At 37.7% G+C, this 21,958-nt stretch overlaps 1 protein-coding gene across 2 annotated transcripts in view; it reads right to left on the minus strand.

The window, feature by feature from the left end:
- OXSR1 (oxidative stress responsive kinase 1) overlaps positions 1–21,958 on the minus strand; it is a 93,113-nt gene that overhangs the window by 70,320 nt on the left and 835 nt on the right. For both annotated transcript variants that reach the window (XM_040636952.1, XM_008710194.2), the window contains exon 2: positions 4,748–4,860. In XM_040636952.1, coding sequence (XP_040492886.1) covers positions 4,748–4,860 — 113 coding nt within the window. The remainder of the gene's footprint in view (positions 1–4,747; positions 4,861–21,958) is intronic.

The raw sequence follows: 21,958 nt of genomic DNA on the forward strand, positions 1-21,958 counted from the left end.
TAAAAATCTTAAATAAATAAATAAATATATGGCAATATGAATGGAAAGAAAGGAAGGAGTCAAGAGGTATACTGAAGAGGTATAAATCACAGGACTTGGTGACCAACTGAATGGGGGAGGGGAGACAGAAGGTAACAACTCACACACACAGAATTGGGGTGAAACTTTAAAAGTGAAGCTAAGGATTTTCAGCTCTACCCTGGGAGGGGGAACCACAAAAGGTCCTCTAACAGGAGACTATCAGAGAACCATCAAATGCAAACTGAAAAGGCCTTAAATATTTCTTTCCTTCTCTTCTATTCCTTCAAAGGTGGGGTGTGTGGGGGGGGGGTTCCTTTATTTTAACTCCCATTGGAGTAATCCTTTTCCTTTTCCTTCTCCTCTCAAGCAAAAATAAATATCTAAGTGCTTTGCAGGAGTGCTATATTCACTCTGACTCAAATTTCTCAGTAGCTCCCTTCCACATGGAAATGAATTCCACCCCTCCTACTGAAAGTGCTTTCTTGAAAGTCCTGTTACCTGCTGCTGCCAGAGCTTTTGTGTGGACTTCTCTGTTCTCCACATGAAGCTTTCTCAAGCATTGCTTAACGATGACTTTCATTCTTTCCTGGAACTCACTCATCTTGATTTCTAACGTTTACTCCTGGTTTTCTTTCTTTCTTTTTTTTTTTTAAAGATTTTATTTATTTATATGACAGAGAGAGAGGGCAAGAGAGAGAAAGAGCAAGAGAGAGAAAGAGCAAGAGAGAGAAAGAGCACAAACAGGGGGAACGGCAGGCAGAGGGAGAGGGAAAAGCAGGCTCCCCACAAAGCAGGGAGCCCAATGCGGGACTCGATCGCAGGACCCTGGGATCATGACCTGAGCTGAAGGCAGCCGCTTAACCAACTGAGCCACCCAGGCGCCCCTACTCCTGGTTTTTTACTACTCCAATGCAAGCAGTTTTCCTCCACTTCACACCATTCAGTCAGTCCTCAAGTAATGTTAATTTACTCATTCATTTATACTGACTAAACACAATAAAGTCCCTACCCTCATGGAATGTTCATTCTAAAACTAACAATTGGGGCAACGCCTCAGGTCCCCTCCCTCCTCAGGAGCTTTGTGCTATCACTTTGCTATTGCTCAACAAACCCTGCTTTGCTGCCCACCAAAAAAAATAATAATAATAAATAAAACAATTCTTCTATCTATAAAATGTCTATGGAATGTGTTTTCCTTTCCCTTATCACTGTTACTGCCTCAGTTTAGAGTCTACATACCTCTTTGTGTGGCCCTGTGTACCGCAAACCATGGGTTGCAACCCACATGGGCCATGACACAAACTAAGTAGATAAAGTTAGAAACAAAAAAGAAATAGAAAATCAGAGTGCAGTCCACAGAATTAAGAATTGTTTTATGAAAATGTTGTTTCAGTTATATTAATATTTATGAATATATACATAAAAAAGAATTCTTTCCTAATTCTAAACCCCTGCCTGGTAGGGTTTCTATCTATCTCTGTTCAAAGCATACCCAGCCCTGGGTATACAAGGAGCAAGCCTCCTCCTCTTACTTCACAGTACTTAACACCTCTCCTAGGAGTCTATCATACTCAGCCTTGTGCAAGAGGCAAGAGCCTTACCTCTTCAACTGGACTGTGAGCCTCCCAGTAGAAGGAAAGACATTTTAAGCCTCTTCATGTTCCCCTCAGCTGTCTGGCCAATGAATCTAGTCCTAACATCTACCAGAGAAGAGAAAAAGCTCAAAACGCTGCTTAGTGTGCCTGTGAGTAACATCTCTGGAAAAAATAAATGTAGTAAGATTTGACAGCCGATTTTCCCATCACACTTAGCAAAGGTTGTCAGACAAGAAAACATTTTGACAAGAGAAAGGAACAATATGCTGCCTCCTCACTAGTAACTGTCACACAGGATACACACCTAGAACCTGGTTCACGTCAGCACCCTTTCTATATTACAGTAGAGACCATTTTGAAAACAAATTTAAAATCATGATACCACAAGTTTGGTATGCGGATCTAATAGATTTTCTAAGACAAACTAAAGGGCTTCTTATCTCTTAGAAATGGAGCCCTTCTCACTCAGATCTCAGGTCCCTGACACTACAAACACCACATATAAATTCAGCCCTCTTTATATTCTCAATGTTTCTTTAGACTTTAGTGGTATCTTAACTTGTTTGCCCACCAAAAAGGCCTATTATTTTAAATTTGTCTTATTAAGGGGCACCTGGGTGGCTCATTCGGTTAAGCATCTACCTTCAGCGCAGGTCATGATCACAGGGTCCTGGGATAGAGTCCCACCTGGGGCTCTGTGCTCAGCACGGAGTCTGCTTGTCCCTCTCCTCAGCCCCTCCCCACCACTCATGCTCTCTCTGTCTCAAATAAATAAAATTATAAAAAATAAAAAAATTGTTTTACTAGAAGTCACTTCTCCCCCTCCTTATTTGCTAAATATATAAATACTATATTTGTAATGTAAAGCTTACTGGACTATGTGGGCAAAATTATGGAGGTCTAATTTATTTTTTTTCTTTTACTAAGCTATACCAAATTTGCATCCCTCTATAAGTAAGGCCCTAGTGTTATAACACAGATATTATTTTCAAGATGTCAAATATCCAAGAATAGATGGTCTTTCTACTTTTGAACCAAGATTATAATTAGTTACCATTACATGAAGTAGAAAATACTAGACTTCACTCAGAAAGACCTGATTTTTAATCCAGACTGTCACTTATTGTATGATTTATTTCCTTCATCTAAACTGGAGCTACCACCTGTCTCATGGAGGCGTTTATGAGGGTAAAGTACACTTAAGTGCCTATCACTAAACAGATGTTTGCTGTTACCATCATGTGGGCACAGTCAAGTTATGTAAACTTTGAACCTCCATTTCTTTAATCATGAGGGAATAAATAAGACTTTCATTCACCTTTATGCTATCCTTACGGGTTATGTAAAATAACCGGCAAATGATACAAATTCATACTGGGCTTCTCAAATTCCAGTCTTAATATGTAGGTTAAAAATTCTGTTTTTCCTCAAAACAATTAGTTTACAATTTACAGCCTTCTTTTCTGATCACTGCAGTTCAAATACCTAAATGATGCTCTAAGGGGTTGTGGCCACCTGTAAATCTAAGATCAGTACCCAGGATTTCCATCAGCATCTCTTTCCCAGTGTGTGTTATGTTCTCTCACCAAAGAGGCTCAAGATCACTCTAGCACTTTTCTTTTTTAGCTTCTGCTCACACATTACCAACCCCTGAAGAAATGCATTTCTTTAATCTGCTGAAAGTTCAATACATAATTCTATTATCTCTTTTCCTTTTATTCCAATATTCCTTAATACTCAGCACAGGCTCCACCAGAAATTAAATCCAACCTGGGAGCAGAAAGACTTCTGGAGTGTTAGATCATCCCAGTGATAACTCCTGCCTCTCTATCACTAGCTGTACGTGACCTTAGAGAAATACTTAATAAAATAACATTAGTCCCTATTCGTATGGCAGTTTATAGTTTTCAAGTACTGGATCATTTGATCCTCAAGAAAAACCTCATGAAGGGAGAGCCTGGGTGGCTCAGTCAATTAAGCATCCAACTCTTGATTTTGGGTCAGGTCATGATTTCAGGGTTGTGAGATCAAGCCCTGCATCAGGCTCCACACTTAGCATGGAGTCTGCTTGAGATTCTCTCTTCCTCTGCCCCTCCCCCCACTCTCTAAATAAATAAATAAATAAATAAATAAATAGCTTTTAAAATTTTTTTTTAAAAAAAGGAAGGAAAACCTCAGGAGGTACACAAAGCAGATGTTATTACTTCCATTTTAAGCTGAAGAAACTGAGGATTTACAAAGTTAAATGATTTGAAAATCTCATGTCCTTTACTGAGCACTTACTATATACTCAAAACAACTCTGGGTGTCACGGTTCATAAAAGTAGTATAAAACAATCCCTGTGTGTCTGGCTTTTAATGTCACAGAACATCTCTTGCAGCTATTAATCCCTGAGACTCCTTTTCTTCTCTTTTCCCCTAGACTTTGGAGAAGGCAATGCCACCTTCTACCTCTCATCTTGCATCAATGGTCAGAATGCAGATTGGTACCATGTTCCTAGGAGGCCAAAGCCTTTTAAAGCATATTCCATTTGACCAGGTATCATGATTGCATGATACTATTTTAAGGAAAGAGAGCAGTAAACAAGCATTGTTTAAAACAATAAAAAAGAGGAAAAAGGTAATTGTCCAATATGAGAAACAGGTTAAATAAAATGTGGTCTACCTATGCAGTGGAACATTACATACATACTGAAAGGTGTATTAATTCATATTTATAGATACAGAAAGAATTTGATAAATTTTTCAATGAAAAGAATAAATGATTACATTATCATAGAAATACAAAGATATTTAAATGTGCACAGTCTAAAAGACTATATAGCAAGTGTTAATCTCAGAATGAGAGGATTAGAACTAATTTTAATTCTAAATTAATTTAGAATTTAATTTAACTTAATTTAAATTAACTTAATTTAAATTTAACTTAATTTAAATTAACTAAATTTAATTAATTCTAATCCAGGATTAGAACTGGATTTTTATGAATTTATAATAAGCATTACTTAACGAGCAAATCACAACACCTTTTTTTTTGGAAAAGTAATCAAAAATTTCAAGTTATTTCCCACTCCAACATGAATACACATACGAGTATATTTCTTCACATAAAAAATATGAAATGTGCATACCAGGAGTTCATCCATGCTAGTCTGACATTTCTCAAGGTTTATCCGTTTGATTGCCACTTTCTCCTTCTTAGGGGCACAATATGCTGCTTGGACCACAGCTGTTGCTCCACTTCCTAAAAATAAATACATAAATGAGTAAATAAATAGATGAATAGGTAAAAACATGACATTTCTAATTCCCACACAATTTAAACAAGAAAATAATTTGGGGTGCCTGGGTGGCTCAGTCAGTTAAGCACCTGACTCTTAATTTCAGCTCAGGTCCTGATCTCAGAGTTGTGAGACTGAGCCCCGCACTGGGCTCCACTTAAGATTTTCTCTCTCCTGGGGCGCCTGGGTGGCACAGCGGTTAAGCGTCTGCCTTCAGCTCAGGGCGTGATCCCGGCGTTATGGGATCGAGCCCCACATCAGGCTCCTCCACTGTGAGCCTGCTTCTTCCTCTCCCACTCTCCCTGCTGTGTTCCCTCTCTCGCTGGCTGTCTCTATCTCTGTTAAATAAATAAGTAAAAATCTTTAAAAAAAAAAAAAAAAAGATTTTCTCTCTCCCTCTCCCCCTCACCTCCAGCTTGGGGACATGCTCTCTCTCTCTAAAAAGAAAAATAAATAATAAAATAAAATTAACAAGAGAATAGTTCTTATCTAGTTCCTACACTCAACGACAGATAACACTCGAAAAAGTAGGGTGTCAATAAAAGCCAAAGCCTTGACCATTTCATAGAATTGCTATTAATACCAGCTGGGAGGAAGAATCAAAAGGGCTACAGTTCCAGTTCTAGCGCATGATGGCACAGGCTCACATTTCCCTATTCCTCTCCTCTAAATACACCTGAATACCCTAGAAATAATTTAACAATCATATAATGGCCCTGACAGGTGGAAAGAAGGTAGATGAGCTAGGGGCCTTGGGATGTGAGGAAAAGCCTGCAACCCAGAACCATCAACACAGACAGACAAACAAATGAGAAAATCTTGCTTTCTGGCCAAAGGACTGTAAAAGGGGAAGCTTATCAGAGACCTAAAGGGGAGACAGACCCTTCCCAGGACTCCCCAGTCCCTATCCAGGATAGCAGGAGACCCCAACTCACTACAACATTGGCATTAGCAGGGCCTCCACCCCATCCCCAGACAGCAGTAGGCCGTATTTGCCACACTTGGGCAACGTCCAGCTAATCTGCCCTTAGCAGTAGCAGAGATGGGGACCCACACCTACCAGTCAGCCCGTGCAACACCTGTAGAGATCAAGCAGGAGTTCCTGTGATGCCAGAATAATAAAGAAGAGAATAGCACTGCAAGAGCTCTGAAAACTAAATTATCATAGGAAATACACAGCTCCCAAAAGCAGTCCAGAACCTACACACTAAACCTAAATAGAGTTATTTGCCTACAAAAATAGAAGATTTAAACAGGATAAAGACTCTCCTGACATTAATGTCTTAGATTCCAGGATAAAATTTTTTAAAACTCACACACCAAGAATCAGGAAAAACACACATGAATAAGAAAGAGAACCATACTGATGCCAACACCAAAATGAACCACAATCTGGAATTATCTGACAAGAATTTTAAAGCTGTCACCATAAAAATACTTCAATAAACAATTAAGAATTCTCTTAGATAAAAAAAAAAAAACAGAAAATTTCAGCAAAGAAACAGAGGTTATTTTTTTAAAAACTACCAAATGGAAACTATGTATACAACTGAAATATGCAATTTCCAAAATAAAAATGTGTTGGATAGGCTCAACAGTAGAGATGACAGGATAAATTCGGTCCTGAGGACAAGAGCAACAGTTTACTGGATCTAAACAACAGAGAGAAAATGGACTGAAAAATAAAGAACAGAGCCTCAGGGAGCAGTGGATAATAATAAAAAATCTAAAGTCCATGTGGTAGGTAAAATAATGGCCTCCCACAAAGTATCCATGTCCTAATCCTTGAAACCTGTGAACATTACCTTATATTGCAAAAAAGACTTCGCATGTGTTTTTCAATTAAATTAAGGATGAGAAGATTACCCTGGATAATCTGGGTGGGCCCAAGGTAATTATAAAGGTCTTTCTTTTATAAGAGAAAGGCAGGAGAGTCCGAGAAGAAGATGAGATAATGAAAGCAGAGGTCAGAGTGATGGGACCATGAACCAAAGAACAAGTACTGATATATTCAATAACATGGATAACCACGAAAATATTATGCTGTGTGAAATAAACCAATCACAAACTGTATGACTCCATTTATATTAAATGTCCAAATCAGGAAAATCCATTCAGAAAATACATTACTAATTTCCAGGGGCTAGGAAGAGAAGACAATGGGAAGTTACTGCTTAGTGGGAAAAGGATTTCTTTCTGGGGTGATGAAAATGCTCTGGAATTAGACAACAGTTGCAAAATAGCATGAATATACTAAAAAACCACTGAAATGTACACTTTTAAAATGGTGGGGTTTATGTTATACAACTTCTACCTCAACTTCTTAAAAAAGATAAAAGAATACTACAAACAACTTTAGCTCGGGGCGCCTGGCTGGCTCAGGCGGTAGAGCATAAAACTCTTGATATCAGGGTTTTGAGTTGGAGCCCCACGTTGGGTGTAGCAATTACTTTAAAATAAAATCTTAAAAAAAACCAAAACAAACAAAAAAACTTTAGCTCATAATTACACAATTTAGGAAAAAATGGGCCAATTCTTTGAAAATAACTATCAAAACTCAGTCAAGATAAAACACATAACCTGAATAATACTAACACTATTAAAGAAATCAAATTTGTAATTTAAAAGTTCTTGAAAAAATCCCCAGGCCCAGATGGTTTCACTGGAGAATTTTACCAAACATTGACAGAAGAATTAATAGCCATTTTACACGTTTTCCAGAAATGCAAGAAGTGGGAACACATCCCAACTCACTTTATGAAACCGATTATTACCAATCCCAAAAGCAGACAAAGACATCACAAGAATTAAGAAAATTACAGACCAATCTCTCTCATGAAGTTAGCTGCAAAATCCTTAACAAATTAGCAAATTGAATCCAAAATAGCTAATACACCACAACCAAGTAACATGTATTCCAAGCATGCAAGACTGGTACAATATGAAAAAAAAAAAAAAAATCAATGCAATACATATCAATAAGCTAAAGAAAAAAAATCATATGATCATGTCAATTGACACAGAAAATCATTAAAAAAAATTCAACACCATTCATAATAAAAAGCTCTCAGCAAACTAGGAAATGAGGGGAACTTCTTCAACTTCATAAAGAACACCTACAAAAAAACTTATAGCAAACAACATACTCAATGGTGAATGACCCAATATCTTCCTTCTAAGATTGGGAAAAAGGCAAGGATGTCCATTCTCATCACTCATAAGCAACAGAGTACTGGAAATCCTAGCCTTCATTATAAAGCAAAAGAAATAAGAGGCACACAGGTTGGAAAAGAAGAAAACAAAACTGTCCTTATTTTAGATGGCATGGTTGTTTATAAAGAAAATCCCAAGGAATGTACAAAAAAAGTTCCCAGAATTTGTAAGACAGTTTTGCAAGGTTGCAAGATACAAGATCAACATATGAAAATCAACTTCATTTCCATATGCAAACACAAGTAGAAACCAAAATTTTAAAATGCAGTTATCATTTACAATTGCTCCCCCCAAATGAAATACTTAGGTATAAATCCAATAAAATATGAAGAGGATACGTATCCTGAAAATTATAAAATACTGATGAAAGAAAGCAAAGAAGGTCTAAAAATTGGGAGAAACTTACCATGTTCATGGATTAGAAAACTCAACATACTGAAGACGTCAATACTCCCCAAAATGACTATATATAAGTTTAAAGCAATTCCTATCAAAACCCCAGCAAGGTATTTTGTACACAGACAAGCTCATTCTAAAGTTTATATGAAGTTCTTTTATGAAGAACAAAGCTGAAGGATTCATACTATCTAACTTCAAGACTTACTATAGGTTCAAACTTCCAGTTATAAAAAAGGTAACTCATGGGGATATAAAGTACAGCATAGGGAATATAGTCGATGAAACTGTAATAACTTTTTATGGTAACAGACAGTAACTGGACTTATCACGAGGATCATTTCAAAAGGATCAAAAATCAAATCATTATGACGTACACCTAACAGGCTACTGCATGACAATTATACTTCAATTAAAAAAATACATATTAGGTTCTCAAAAAATAAATGCTGACTGATTAATTTTTTTAAAAAAGACTTATGATATAGTTAGAGTAATCAAGACAATGTGGTATTGGCAGAAGAACAGAATCATCCATACAGAGAAATACTATTCAGCAAGAAAAATGAACAAACGATTAATATGCACAATTACTTGGATGAACCGTAAGGGCATTATGCTGAGTAAAAAAAGCCAATCTCAAAAAGTTACACTTTTTTAGGACTCCATTTGTATATTACACTCTTGAAATAACAACAAAGACGGAGAACAGATGAGTGCTTGTCAGGGAATACGGATGTGGAGAGAGAGGTTAAGTACCACTATCAGTAGCCCGGCTATCAGTGGTCTGAGGGAACTCTGTGGTGGGATAAAGTTCTGTATCTTGAGTTTACTGGTAGTTCCACAAAAGCACACATGTAACAAAACTGCATAGAACTATATAGATACACACACACAAATAAGTACAGTATACATAAAACCAACAAAATCTGAGTAAATTCTGTGGTTTGAGAGAAAAAAAAAGGCTTCAACCCGTCCTCTGCCATTAATAACATAATCTTCAAACACCATTTGCACAATGTCACTCATCAGATCAGTAAACCACAGCAGCTACTTGACACAGTACCACTTGATAACTGAACAACTTGTTTTCCACATTCCAGATGCAATTCATTTATCCCCATCTCCAGGCCTCTGCAGATGCCATTTACCCTGCTTTCTACGTATTAATCCATACCTGCCCCTCCTTTGAAAGCCCAATGTACAACTCACCCAACTTCAGGAAGCTTCATGCAAAACACAGAGTCAAACTTCAGCCCCACTACTGTTAGCAGAGTAAGTCTTCATTTCCTGCCTATGTGCCAGGGACACATAAATGCTCAATAATTGTCGCTACTGTTCATTTCTTTACCCTTTATCTTCTTGTTAAATGTTTAAACTGTTAAAAGACATTGCTGTGTCTTAAGTATTTGGCACAGGGCAGGTTTATTACACTTCTAAGGTACTTGAATCTTAAGCAAAATGCATGAAGAAAAATCACCCTCACCAACTCCCCATCTATACCCATTCCACTAACATTGGTTTTTTTCACAGTTTTAATCACTGGTATGACCAGAGACTAAACACTGTCCTGTACAAATACTCAGCCTTGAACAAAACTGAATTGTAAATACTAAAAAAGGAAAAATGAGCAATCATTAAATTTTTCCTCCTTCCTCTACTTTCTCCCATCCCCTTCCCAAATAGCGATTTTTATCCAAATGTTGGCAAATGAGAACACAGGGAAAGAAAAAGTGCTCTATGTACTGCACAGTAATTATATTAAGAAAAAGCAACCTTGAGCACAATGCTTCATGTAAAATGCAACATGCTTTCAATATTCTGGGGGAAATACTACCTAGCCACTCTCAGGCAAAGGATTCAGTTTGGAGAATGAGATATTTACTTTAATAAGATTCTACGAGAGCCTGTAAAAGAGCTAATTAGATCATCCAAGAGAAGTATATGGCAATTTAACACCTGGGGCTTTAAAACTTAAATTATCTAAGTGAAAAAAAGCAAAGCAAAACACTCTACAAAAGGATACATATGTGTTAAAAGTTTTCTTTAAAAAATCCACAGAAACAATTAGAAGCAGTTAACAGTGAAAAGGAGGACCTTATCACCAGAAGACAAAATAAAAAATATACAGTATTCCATCCTTAAATGTTCATTTTTCCCAATTTGCCATCATATTATTATGTATATTACCAGAAAAAATTTCCATTTCTACCATCTGTAGAGGTTGTTTTTAGGCAAACAGGCTTGAACAATGGAATGTAGAAAGGACCCACGGGGACCCACAGGCCCACCGGCGACCCATATGAAAATATCCATAGGCTCTAACTAACCAATGGGCTACTTACATCTGTCTCTGTCTCTGTATGTGTGTGTCTCTATGTGGCTCTCCCCCTCCCTCCTTCCCTCTCTCTGCTCTCCTTCTCTCTGTGTCTTGCTGCTCCTTTGCAGTATATTCAGTAAACTTCTATCTCCTTTCTCCTTTGTTCTGCCTTGGTGAATCCTTTGCCTGCACTGCTGGCTTCCACCAGGTTGTCACCCCACATTAGGGGGCCCCCATCAGACTGAGCAAGAGATATCATACCATCTTAAAATGAAATATGCAAATCTTCCAGAAGATTTCTGGATTCTAGGAAATTTAAGAAATTTCTTTCTAAGAAAGAAAAAAGGCTTGGTTATGATTTTGAAATCATTTTCAAGTTACAAGTCAACTTACCTGAACACCAGAATATGGCAAAGAAAAGACTATCTTAAACACGAACTGAGAGTTACCTATGTTTATATGGTCTAACTATAGTGAAATATCTAAAAAAGTCAGGCTCAGACAACATAGTATTAAATTTACCCTTTGTAATTATCATTTATTTCAGTGTTAAAAGTTATTTCATTAATTACTATTTATTGTTCTTATATATTCCCTCAAATATTTACTTTAAAAATAAACACACAAGCTACAATAGCTAACACTTTGTAATACAAAGTTTTCAATTTTAAAAATCTCTTCACAAAACCATAGCAAGATAACACTTCACATCCACTAAGATGGCTGTAATCAAAAAGACAGTAACAAGTGTTGGTAAGGATGTGGAGAAACTGGAAGCCTCCTACGTTGCTGGTGGGACTGTACAATGATGCACTAGCCTTAGAAAAGAGTCTGGCAGTTCCTCAAAATGTTAAGCACAGATTACCATACAGCCAAGAACTTCAACCTCTAGGTATATACCCAAGAAAACAAAAAACGTACACACATAAATACTTTCACACAGACGTTCACTGCAATATTACTCATAAAAGCCAAAAAGTGGAAACAACCCAAATGCCCATCAACTGAGGAACAGAGTAAGACAATGTGGTATATTCACACAATGGTAATACTATCTGGCAATAAAAAGAAATAAGAGTTCTGATACATGCTACAACATGGACAAACCATGAAAACATGCTAAGTAAATACGCCAGACACAAAAGGCCATATATGGCACTGATATAGAGAACAAAGGCAAAAGAAAAAAATTACACTTCCTTATAACTTACAGCCCTACTTGAGACAGGCAGAGTAACCTTCCAGGAGCTTATTAGCTACTTCAGTGTTAATATTTTCCTAGAGGCAAAAGGCAACCTTAGCTTGACATTAATAGCCCGATATCCAGGATCCTGTAAAAATCTCTTTGGAAACTTCCTTTATCTCTACCCCCGCCCCAAAGATATATGTTAGTAATCATCCTCCAAGCATATGGCCCACTGATAGACATCTGAAGAATCTTATGACTAAAGTTTTACTAGACAGTAGTAAATGTCCTTTTCCTAACAATAGCTAGCCCCTCAAGGTCCTGGAAACCTCGCTTCCAAATTCTTTAGAGACTTATGCTATCCCTAACTCCGTTCCAACTTGAAAGTACGTAATCAGTCACTCCTCACAATCCCAGTGTAGCTCTTTCTGCCCAGAGGTCCTGTCCCCATGCTTCAATAAAACCACACTTTTTTGGCACCGAGGACGTCTCAAGAATTCTTTCTTGACCATTCGCTCCCAGACCCCAACATTTCACATCAGTATGATTCTATTTATGTAGAATGTCCAGAATAGGCAAATCCATACATGCAGAAAGTAGATTAGAGGTTGCCAGAGACTAGAGAAAGGGGGAAATGGGGAGTGCAGCTAATGGATATGGAGTTTCTAGAGCTATGAAAATGTTCTGGAATTAGACAGTGGTGATGGCTGCACAACTCTGTGAATACACGGAACAGCAAACCTTTTAAAAGGGCAAATTTCATAGTATGTAAATTGTATCTCAATAAAGCTGTTACTAAAAAATCCCTTCAAGTATGACATCAAATTTCTAACAGTATAAATGTGCTATAGATATTAAGATTTGAAAGCAATTTACATACAATTATATAAATTCAACAGAATTTGTTCATTACACTGAAATCCATTTGAAAGTCCCTGATCAAAGCCATACATACACAACCACAGTCAACACTGATATGGATAAACCCAAATCACAACTATAACAAACCAAGCAAAAACTCTGCACAAAGCTCATGACATGCAAAATTCAAAATAAAATCCAATATTCAAGAACACATTGCCATTCAATGACATTATCCAATAGTGTACTTGAATTATTTTGACAATAGTTTAGGATCACTAACATATTCCTTGATAAGAACGATCGATCCAATAGGCTACTATTGAAATAGTTTGCAGTTTGCTTCTTCGCTGAACTCCCTTTGCTCTGCACATGAGTATGAGACAGAACTAAGCAGTACAGTAGTGCCTGGCATTAACTTTTCTCCCTCTCCCATCCTTTCCTTTCCAAGTTCTTTTGCATGCAATGCCTTTAGAAAATTTAACAACTCTCTTGCCTTCAGTGAGAGGCCGCTGCCCCACTCTGGGAAGTCCCAGAGGAAGGAAGCTAATCATGCAGGTCACATATCTATCAGGCAAAGATGAGAGGCATTCTTAAGCCAAAGAAGACACAATGAGGCCTCTACAGGGTACCTTCGATCCTAGATAACAGATGTCTTCCAATATGTTAAAGGTATTCCCTGACACGTTATCATTTTATTTTTTGCAAATGTGCTACCTAGTGGTATTTTTTTAAACCAGTATCAACTCTCAAACCACTTACTCTACCCCTGGAAAATCAAGCATTGATTATTTATACAAAATTTGAAATACTAGCTTTAAACATACTAATGTCATATCATACATAAACCAAAACCATGCTGGCATTAAAAATACAGACATAGCAATTTGGGGAGTTAATTCCTAGTCATTATTAAGCACAGACTTGATTTCACTAATAATGAAACACTCAACCTAGGTATTATAAATCATAATTGTCTACATACTAAAATACCTTTCTTTTACACAAAGAATCACTCATTTAATAAAAATTCTCCCTAGAAGCAAGATGTGATTTAACAAAAGGCCGAAAGACAAAGTCGCCAGCACTTCCCACATTTAATGATAAAAAGAGACTTGCAGGCTCCAGTTCTTCCATGCTAACAATAAATCACTTTCATTGACCTTCATATTATATTCCCCAAATACCAAAACACTATTCAGAAACTGAAAAATATTTTAAGGTTCTAACATAAAGGCTTATGGTAATTCAGTAAAAATGCAATACTCAACACCACTAATTCAGAATAGCTAAGGATGTTCTATCTTTCATCAGAAAAAATTTACTCACAGAAAATAATTATATAATGTAGATAAGAGGACAGGAAGAATACCTTTAAAATGTCTTTATAACTATTCACCAATTTTTCGAAAGACTTTGAAAACACAGGATTAGAGATACAGATTTTGGGGCCCTGGTTGGCTCAACTGGTAGAACATGTGACTCTTAATCTCAGGGTCGTGAGTTCGAGTCCCATGTTAGGCATGGTGTCTACTTAAAATAAAAATAAAATAAAATATTTTTTAAAAAGAGAGAGATACAAATTTTAAAAATACTCGTCTCTTTAAGGCATGTTCCTTTATGAGGAATTTTTCAAACTACAAGTCAATTTATGGAGTTTCAGCCATCACTTTTCTTAGAGTAAATACAGTCAAATAGAAAACATAAGTATGCATGGCACATAGTAAATGTTACTTAGTGAAACTTTTACTTCATTATAAAAACACATGCAAATTGTAAAAGAAATCTCTTAGGAACGGTTTAGTGAAAAGTGTAAAAGCTACTGCTCTAATGCCCAATACTAAGCATGGGACTAATGTGAAGAATAATATAATGGAAAATGTAAACCAGTTTCCAATAGAACATCCTAATTCAGACTTTCACTACTTTACACAGTTGTGTATCCTCCATGTACCATTCCCTACGTCCCCGTTTTTTCCACTGTTCTGTCCTCTCCTAGTGAGCTCTTTTTTTTTTAAGATTTTATTTATTTGAGGGAGAGTGAGTGAGAGAGAGCACAAGGGGGGGGGGCAGGCAGAGGGAGAAGCAGACTCCCCACTGAGCAGGGAGCCGGATGTGGGACTCAATCCCAGCAGAAGACATACCCTTAACTGAGACACCCAAGCGTCCCTCCTACTGAGCTCTTAAACTGCAGTCTTAACATACATTACATACAGAATGGATTAAGTATACAAAAATATGAATGAGCTTTCTCCTAAAATTCTTCAAACTGGGTAACTACATCCCTCAAGACAGAAAAGGAGATGCCCAAAGGCATGAGGAGGACTAAAAAAATGTTTAGTCTCTGGCCACTTTACTAGACACAGAAATTTAAGAAATAAAGTTAAAAATGGATATTATTCCTAACTGTGAGGAAAAAATAAAGGAAATCAGCTGAAGATAATTTCCTCCAAATCTTGGCCAGCCATCATTATAACAGATACATATTCTAAAGATTTTAAGTGTTCTTTAGTAAGGTTTTGCATTCGACTAAAGAGCTAGCCCAGACTCATCATTCTGAAAGATGATTAAGGCACTGTCACCTGAATCAAGGGAAATATAAGGAAATTACAATTTTAAAAACCCTTTTCTCTTGTCAGCGTCATGTTGCAAATTAAAGCTCCTAGAACCGGTAAAACAGCTGTAAGAATAGTCATCATCATAAAAATCATGCTATTCTCTCCATACAAAGATGAAAATAAAGACACACTGCCATATGCTTTCAGTGATTATTCACACAGCCTGATGGTTTTGTAATGAATCATCTTTCTGTCCCCTATTCACTCTGGTAATCTCTCATCTCAACGGATGGTAACTCCATCCTTCCGGATGCTCCAGCCAAAACTCTTAGAATCTTTTCACATCTAATCCAATGGCAACTCTCTAACTCCAAACTATGTTATATCCAGCACCTGATTACTTCTCACCACCTCTAATACTACCTCTCCCCACTGGATAAAGTTTTCTTCCCACCCTTTCACCCTTACAAAACTATTCTCTACACAGCAGATTTGAATTATCCTATTAAAACACAGTTATATTCACCCTCCGCTCAAAACCCTGCAATGATTTTCATTCTTACTCAAAGCAAAAGCCAGGTACCCACAATGACTTACAAGGTTTCACCTCATCTTATGGTCAGGACCACACAACCCTACCTCCCTTCTCTTCTGATCTTTTCCAGTCTGCCTCCTCACCACATCTCACTCTGCTCCAGCCACTCTTGCCTCCTATTCCTTAGTCACATGAGCATGCTTCCATTCCACGTCAGGGTCTTCACTCCTGCTGCTCCCTCTGCCTGGAACAAGCTTCCTGCAGATAACCACAATATTCACTTGCTCACCTCCTTCAGGTCTTTTCTCAAATATCATCTTCTCAGTGAGGCTTTCCCTGACCTAGTTAAAACTCACCTCTAGGGGCGCCTGGGTGGCTCAGTGGGTTGGGCTTCAGACTCTTGATTTAGGTTCAGGTCATGGCCTCAGGGTCCTGGGACTGAGCCCTGCGTTGGGCTCTGCACTCAGTGGGGAGTCCGCTTGAGACTCTCTCTCCCTCTGCCCCTCCCACCGCTCTCTCTCTCTAAAATAAACAAATCTTAAAAAAAAAAAAAAAAAAACCTCACCTCTATCCCTAGCAGTCTCCAACCCCTTTCTCTGCTTTATTTTTGTCTTTTATCACCACTTTTATCACCACCAGTTTATAATCCTATAAACTCCATAAAAGCAGGGATTTCTGTCTGCTTCACTGCTGTATCCCTAACATCCAGAACAGTACCTGCCACGTAATAGAAGTTCAAGGGAAAAAATTACTCATTTAAGGCAGAGCAAACACAAAAATGGCCCAGTCTTCATGGGCATGAGCTCATTATTACCATCAGGAGCATTAACATTTATCGAACATTTATTCTGTGTGCCATGCTGAGCACTTTTACTTGCATTTCACTTTTTCATCTAATGCAATAATAATAATAATAATAATTACAAAAATAAGACTTAGGTCATAAACTAGTAAGAGGCAGAGTAGGGTCTAGAAACCATAACTACAGGATGACTCAATACCATGATCTTAACTGGTTAGCAACTGCCGCTTTAGAGTAAAGCTAACACTTATTAACTGATTACTATGGTTAAATTACTTACTTGTAATGTATTCAACTATTTTAATTAAAAAAAACCACCAAAGCCAACATTTTTAATTGTCTATCCAACATAAAATTTTCCCTTCTTCTTTAATAAGAGAACCTTGACCTATTTTGCTTAAGTAATAATGTGCCCAGCTAAAAAGCTTTATTTCTTAGCCTCCCTTGCAAATGGCCAAATTACATGGTTCTGGCCAATAAACTAGAAATGGAAGTCACTGGGTAAGGCTTCCAGGAAAGAAAGTTCTTTGAAAGGGAGCCAACTCAGGCATCACGTACCTTTGTCCTTTTGCCATATTCTTCCAGGCTAGAACACAAGCATGAGGCTAGGGGTAGAACAACTACGCTACAACTATGAGAATGAGAGTTACATGCTAAGTGCGGTGGAGTAAAAACTAGGAGCCTGGGTGCTTAATTAGGGCACAGAGGCTGCCACTCCAGTTACAGAAGGCTGAAAAGGTACTTTACTAAGCTATTATTATTTGTTTTCCATTACATGCGGCCAATGCAATCCCTTATCTGATACAGCCTTATGAGGTTGTTGGCCCAATGCTGGCCTTTATTGATTGTATCACCATAGCTAAGTCTCCCAATCAGGGGGAGAAAATACACTAACCATTAAGCATCATTCTATTGATAAAGCATGATGTCTTTCACATTTATGGAGGGGCTAGAGGTGGGATCCTGGAACCTGTACCTGACAACCACTACTTTCAGATACCAAAATGTGTGGCTAGTGAACAATAATGAAAATAAAAAAGGAGAGGAGAAAGTAGAGAATAAAGCTAATGAGTTGCCCTCACCAAAGTATCGAAGCTAGAGAAATCATACCTTATTAAAAACAGATCTTAAGGGGGAACCTGGGTGGCTTAGTCGGTTAAGCATCTGCCTTCGGCTCAGGTCATGATCCCAAGGTCCTGGGACTGAGCCCCACGTAGGGCTCTTTTTGCTCAGTGGGGGAGTCTGCTTCTCCCTATGCCTCTTCCCCCTGGCTTATGCTCTTGCTCAATCTCTCTCTCTCAAATAAATAAATAAAATCTTAAAAAAAGTTTATTTGTCAGACAGCGGGGGGGGGGGGGCACCTGAGGGAGAGAGAAACCCAAGCAGACTCCGCTCTGAGCACAGAGCCTGAAGAGGCGCTCAATCCCATGATGCTGATATCAGACCTGAGCCGAAACCAAGAGTCCAACACTCAACCGACTGTGCCACCCAGGCGCCCCAACCCTACAAATATTATAGGCTAAGTAGAAAGTGTAAAAAAAAATTACATTTCAAATAAATGCATGTGCTTTGATCAGAAAGGAAACATCATGTAACCACTGCCTTAAAATAAAATTCTTTGAAAACAGAAAATTCAAATGATCCCCCAAACTTCTTTTTCTGAACTCTAATCATTTGTTTCCTGAAAAAATTAGGTGTAGTTTGAAAAAATCACAAAGATTCATTTTGGAGATTATAGCTTATTACAAAATATTGTATTCTGAACATTTCAGCATGGAAGCAAATTCAGAATAAGAATACACCACTTTGTTGGGGCTGGCTACTTGTAATAAGCTATAGTTCAAGGAAAAGAATCTTTTTCCCCTCCCTGTTGGGAACTTTAGGGAATTTACAAATGAGGGGGAGACATTTAAAACTTACAAAATAGGATACACAAAAGAAAAATTCTACTATATCCAAAAGGGTCACCTTCAAAGTATCTGCTCCTATTAATTTTTCATTGTATTTCCCTTAATCCCTCATTTTAAGAATATTTCCTTTAATTAATTTCACTTAAACCCTCAAAATTTCCCTTTGTCAGACTAGGACTATTATTTTCCATTTTATATACAAAAACCAATCAAATTCCTACACAGAAACAAGGATGCTGAATTAGGCAACAGGAGAGTTGGACACAGGTGTTAGCTGTGCACTAATTAGCTCTATGACTGGTCATTTTACCTTTTTACGCCCCAATGTCCTCATCTGTGAAACAGATGGTTCATCTTACCTCACATCATTCCTTAAAAAATTAACTCAAAATGTATTGGAGGTCTAAATGTAAGAGCTAAAACTATAACACTTAGAAGAAAACACAGGAAAGAAAGTCTTTGTAATGTTGGATTAGTAAAAATTTCTTAGCTACGCCACTAAAAGTATCATCAATAAAAGAAAAAGTGATAAATAAAACCTTATCGAAATTCAAAGCTTTTTTGCCTTAAAAGTCACCATTAAGAAAATGAAAAGACAAGCTACAGACCAGGGGGAAAAATACTTGAAATCATGTATCAGGTGAAGGACTGACAACCAAATGAACACATACACACACACCCTATAACTCAATAGGAAAATAACCCAAGTGCAACCCAAATGGGCAAAACATTTGAATAGACATTTCACCAAAGGAGATATATGAAAAGCTAGTAAATAAACACATGAAAAGATACTCACCCTCAGTAGTCATTTAAGAAATGCAAAACAGAGCCACTAGATACCACTTCATACCCACCAGGATGGCTATAATCAAAGACAACAAATGCTGACAATGATAAATAGGAACCCTCATACATGGCTGGTGGGAATGAAAAATGATACAGTCATTCTGAAAAGGTTTATAAGTTTCTTAAAAAGTTAAGCATAAATTTGCCATATGACCCAGTAATTCCACTCAAGGAAAATGAAACATGTTCACATGAAGATCTGATGAGTGAATACTCATAACAGCATTATCCCAAATCGCCAAAAAGCAGAAACAACCCAATGTCCATTATGTGGTGTCCAATAAAAAGGAATCAAGGTACTGATACAGGCTACAACATCGATGAACTTCGGAAAACATTACAGTAAGTCAAAGAAACCAACATAAAGGATCACATATTATATGATTATATTTACATGAATATACAGAAAAGGCAAATCTATAGAGGCAGAAAGTAGATTTGTGGTTGCCTGCAGCAGGGGGTGGGAACAGGGAGTGACTGCAAATGGACATGAGGCATCTTTCTGGAATGATGGAAATGTTCTAAAATTGGACTGTGGGGATGACTGAACAACTCTGTAAATTTACTAAAAAATTATAGAATTGTAAACTTATACAGGTGGATTCTGTGGTATATAAATTATAACCCAGTAAAACTGTTTTTACAAATGAAAAAATATTTGCTAAGTGAAATAAGCCCAACACAAAAGACAATATGTTATTATGACCTCATTTACAGAAAATGTCCAGAAAAGGCAAACCTATAGAGACAGAAAGATTTGCGGTTCCTGGGGCTGGGGGCGGGAACAGGGATTAACTGTAAACAGGCACAAGGATCTTACTGGGTGATGAATATACTCTAAAACTGGATTATGCTGGCTGGTGCACAGCACAGTAAATCTACTAAAAACCACTGGATTTTGTACCTAAAAATGGGTGAAGAGCATTAAATTACACCTCAGTAAAGTTATTTTTAAAAATAAAATGGTCAAATCACATTGGAGTTCTTAACCTTTTACCCAGGGCCCACTTTAAGAATGAGATGAAGACTAACCTTAACCCAGAGGACTAAGACTCCCTTTTGCCCACTCACAGACCCCCTACTGGCACGCGGATACCAAATTAATAAGTTTCTAAGTGTCTAGAACCCTATGCCACCTTTAACAGCTGGGCATAAAAAATGACCACAGAAAGATGTATACCTTTCCAGAAAGGAAAGCAAAATTCCTTTTCCAAAACAATGAAAAGGATCCCCTTCCCTTACTTTTCAGACATCATTTTCAAATCTCTCACTTAATTTCTTTCTTCAGTATGAAACTGACTGAGGGACCCAGAAGCAATCAATCAAGACAGAGACCTAGCTAGCTGTCTTTAGAACAAACCAGTACATGTCAAATACCTAGCAAGGACACCCATGACGTGGCTTAAGGAAAAAGATATGATTTCTTTCAGATAAAACTTAGCCCAGATTTGTTTTGAAACAAGAGGAAAAAAAGGAAAAAAGAAAAAAAAAAGAAATATGATAAAGTCTCTCTAAAATACAGACACATTGCAATAAACACAACTCTTAAGGCAGCTAAGGAGTTTTCAGCCAGTCTTTGTTATAACTAATTTTAGGACAGGATGCTGATCTAGCAAAGTAGACAATCTCCTTCCTCCAATACAGAGGGGTCTGCTCATGTCAGTGAGATTGAGCTTCTGTGTAGCTAAACCCACCCCCTTTTGATTTCTAAAGTCACTGGATTATTGTTGTCCAACAAATACTCCCCTCATCCCAAGTCCCCACCCTCCCCCAGTCACTGTGCCTGAGAATTACAATCCACGTTTGTGCAAGTTTTGGTCTCTGCCAACTGGTATTCCTGGACCTCAAATCCACTCCACGCACAGCAGCCAGATCCCTCAGATCATGTCCTGTCTCTGCTTGAAGCCCTCCAATACACTTAGAACAAAATTCCAAAAACCTTACCAAGCCTGAGAAGATCCCCTTTCTATCCTTGCCAGTTTTCCTTCAGGTCCTGAAACCCATCAAGCTCTTTCCCTCCTCAGGTCCTTTGCACTTCCTCATCCCTCAGTAGGGAAAAATCTTCCCTGGAATCCTAAGAGTCCTCATCCTTCAGCGGTCAACTTAAATGTCAACGCCTCAGAAAAAGAATTTTCCTTGAAATCAACCTAACTAGGTCTCCAGGTCACTCTCTATCAGAACATCTTGTTTATTTCCCTCCTAGCACTTGCCAAACCTTGAAATTCTTTTCATTTGTCTACTTATTCAATGTCTACCTCCCTGACTAGACTGTTACTCCCGAACAGTAGGAAGTTGTGTCTACGTTGCCTCGGTGCCCGGTACCTTCAGCTTCATCTGGAGAGGATCCTCAGCTCCACCCCAGCAATGTTTGGCACTTCGTGGGCACTCTAGTGTTCTCACACCAGCGCGGGAATGAACTAAAACCTCCTAT

Source organism: Ursus maritimus, unplaced genomic scaffold (genome assembly GCF_017311325.1).
Source record: "Ursus maritimus isolate PB19 unplaced genomic scaffold, ASM1731132v1 scaffold_20, whole genome shotgun sequence".
Classification (NCBI taxonomy): Eukaryota; Metazoa; Chordata; class Mammalia; order Carnivora; family Ursidae; genus Ursus; species Ursus maritimus.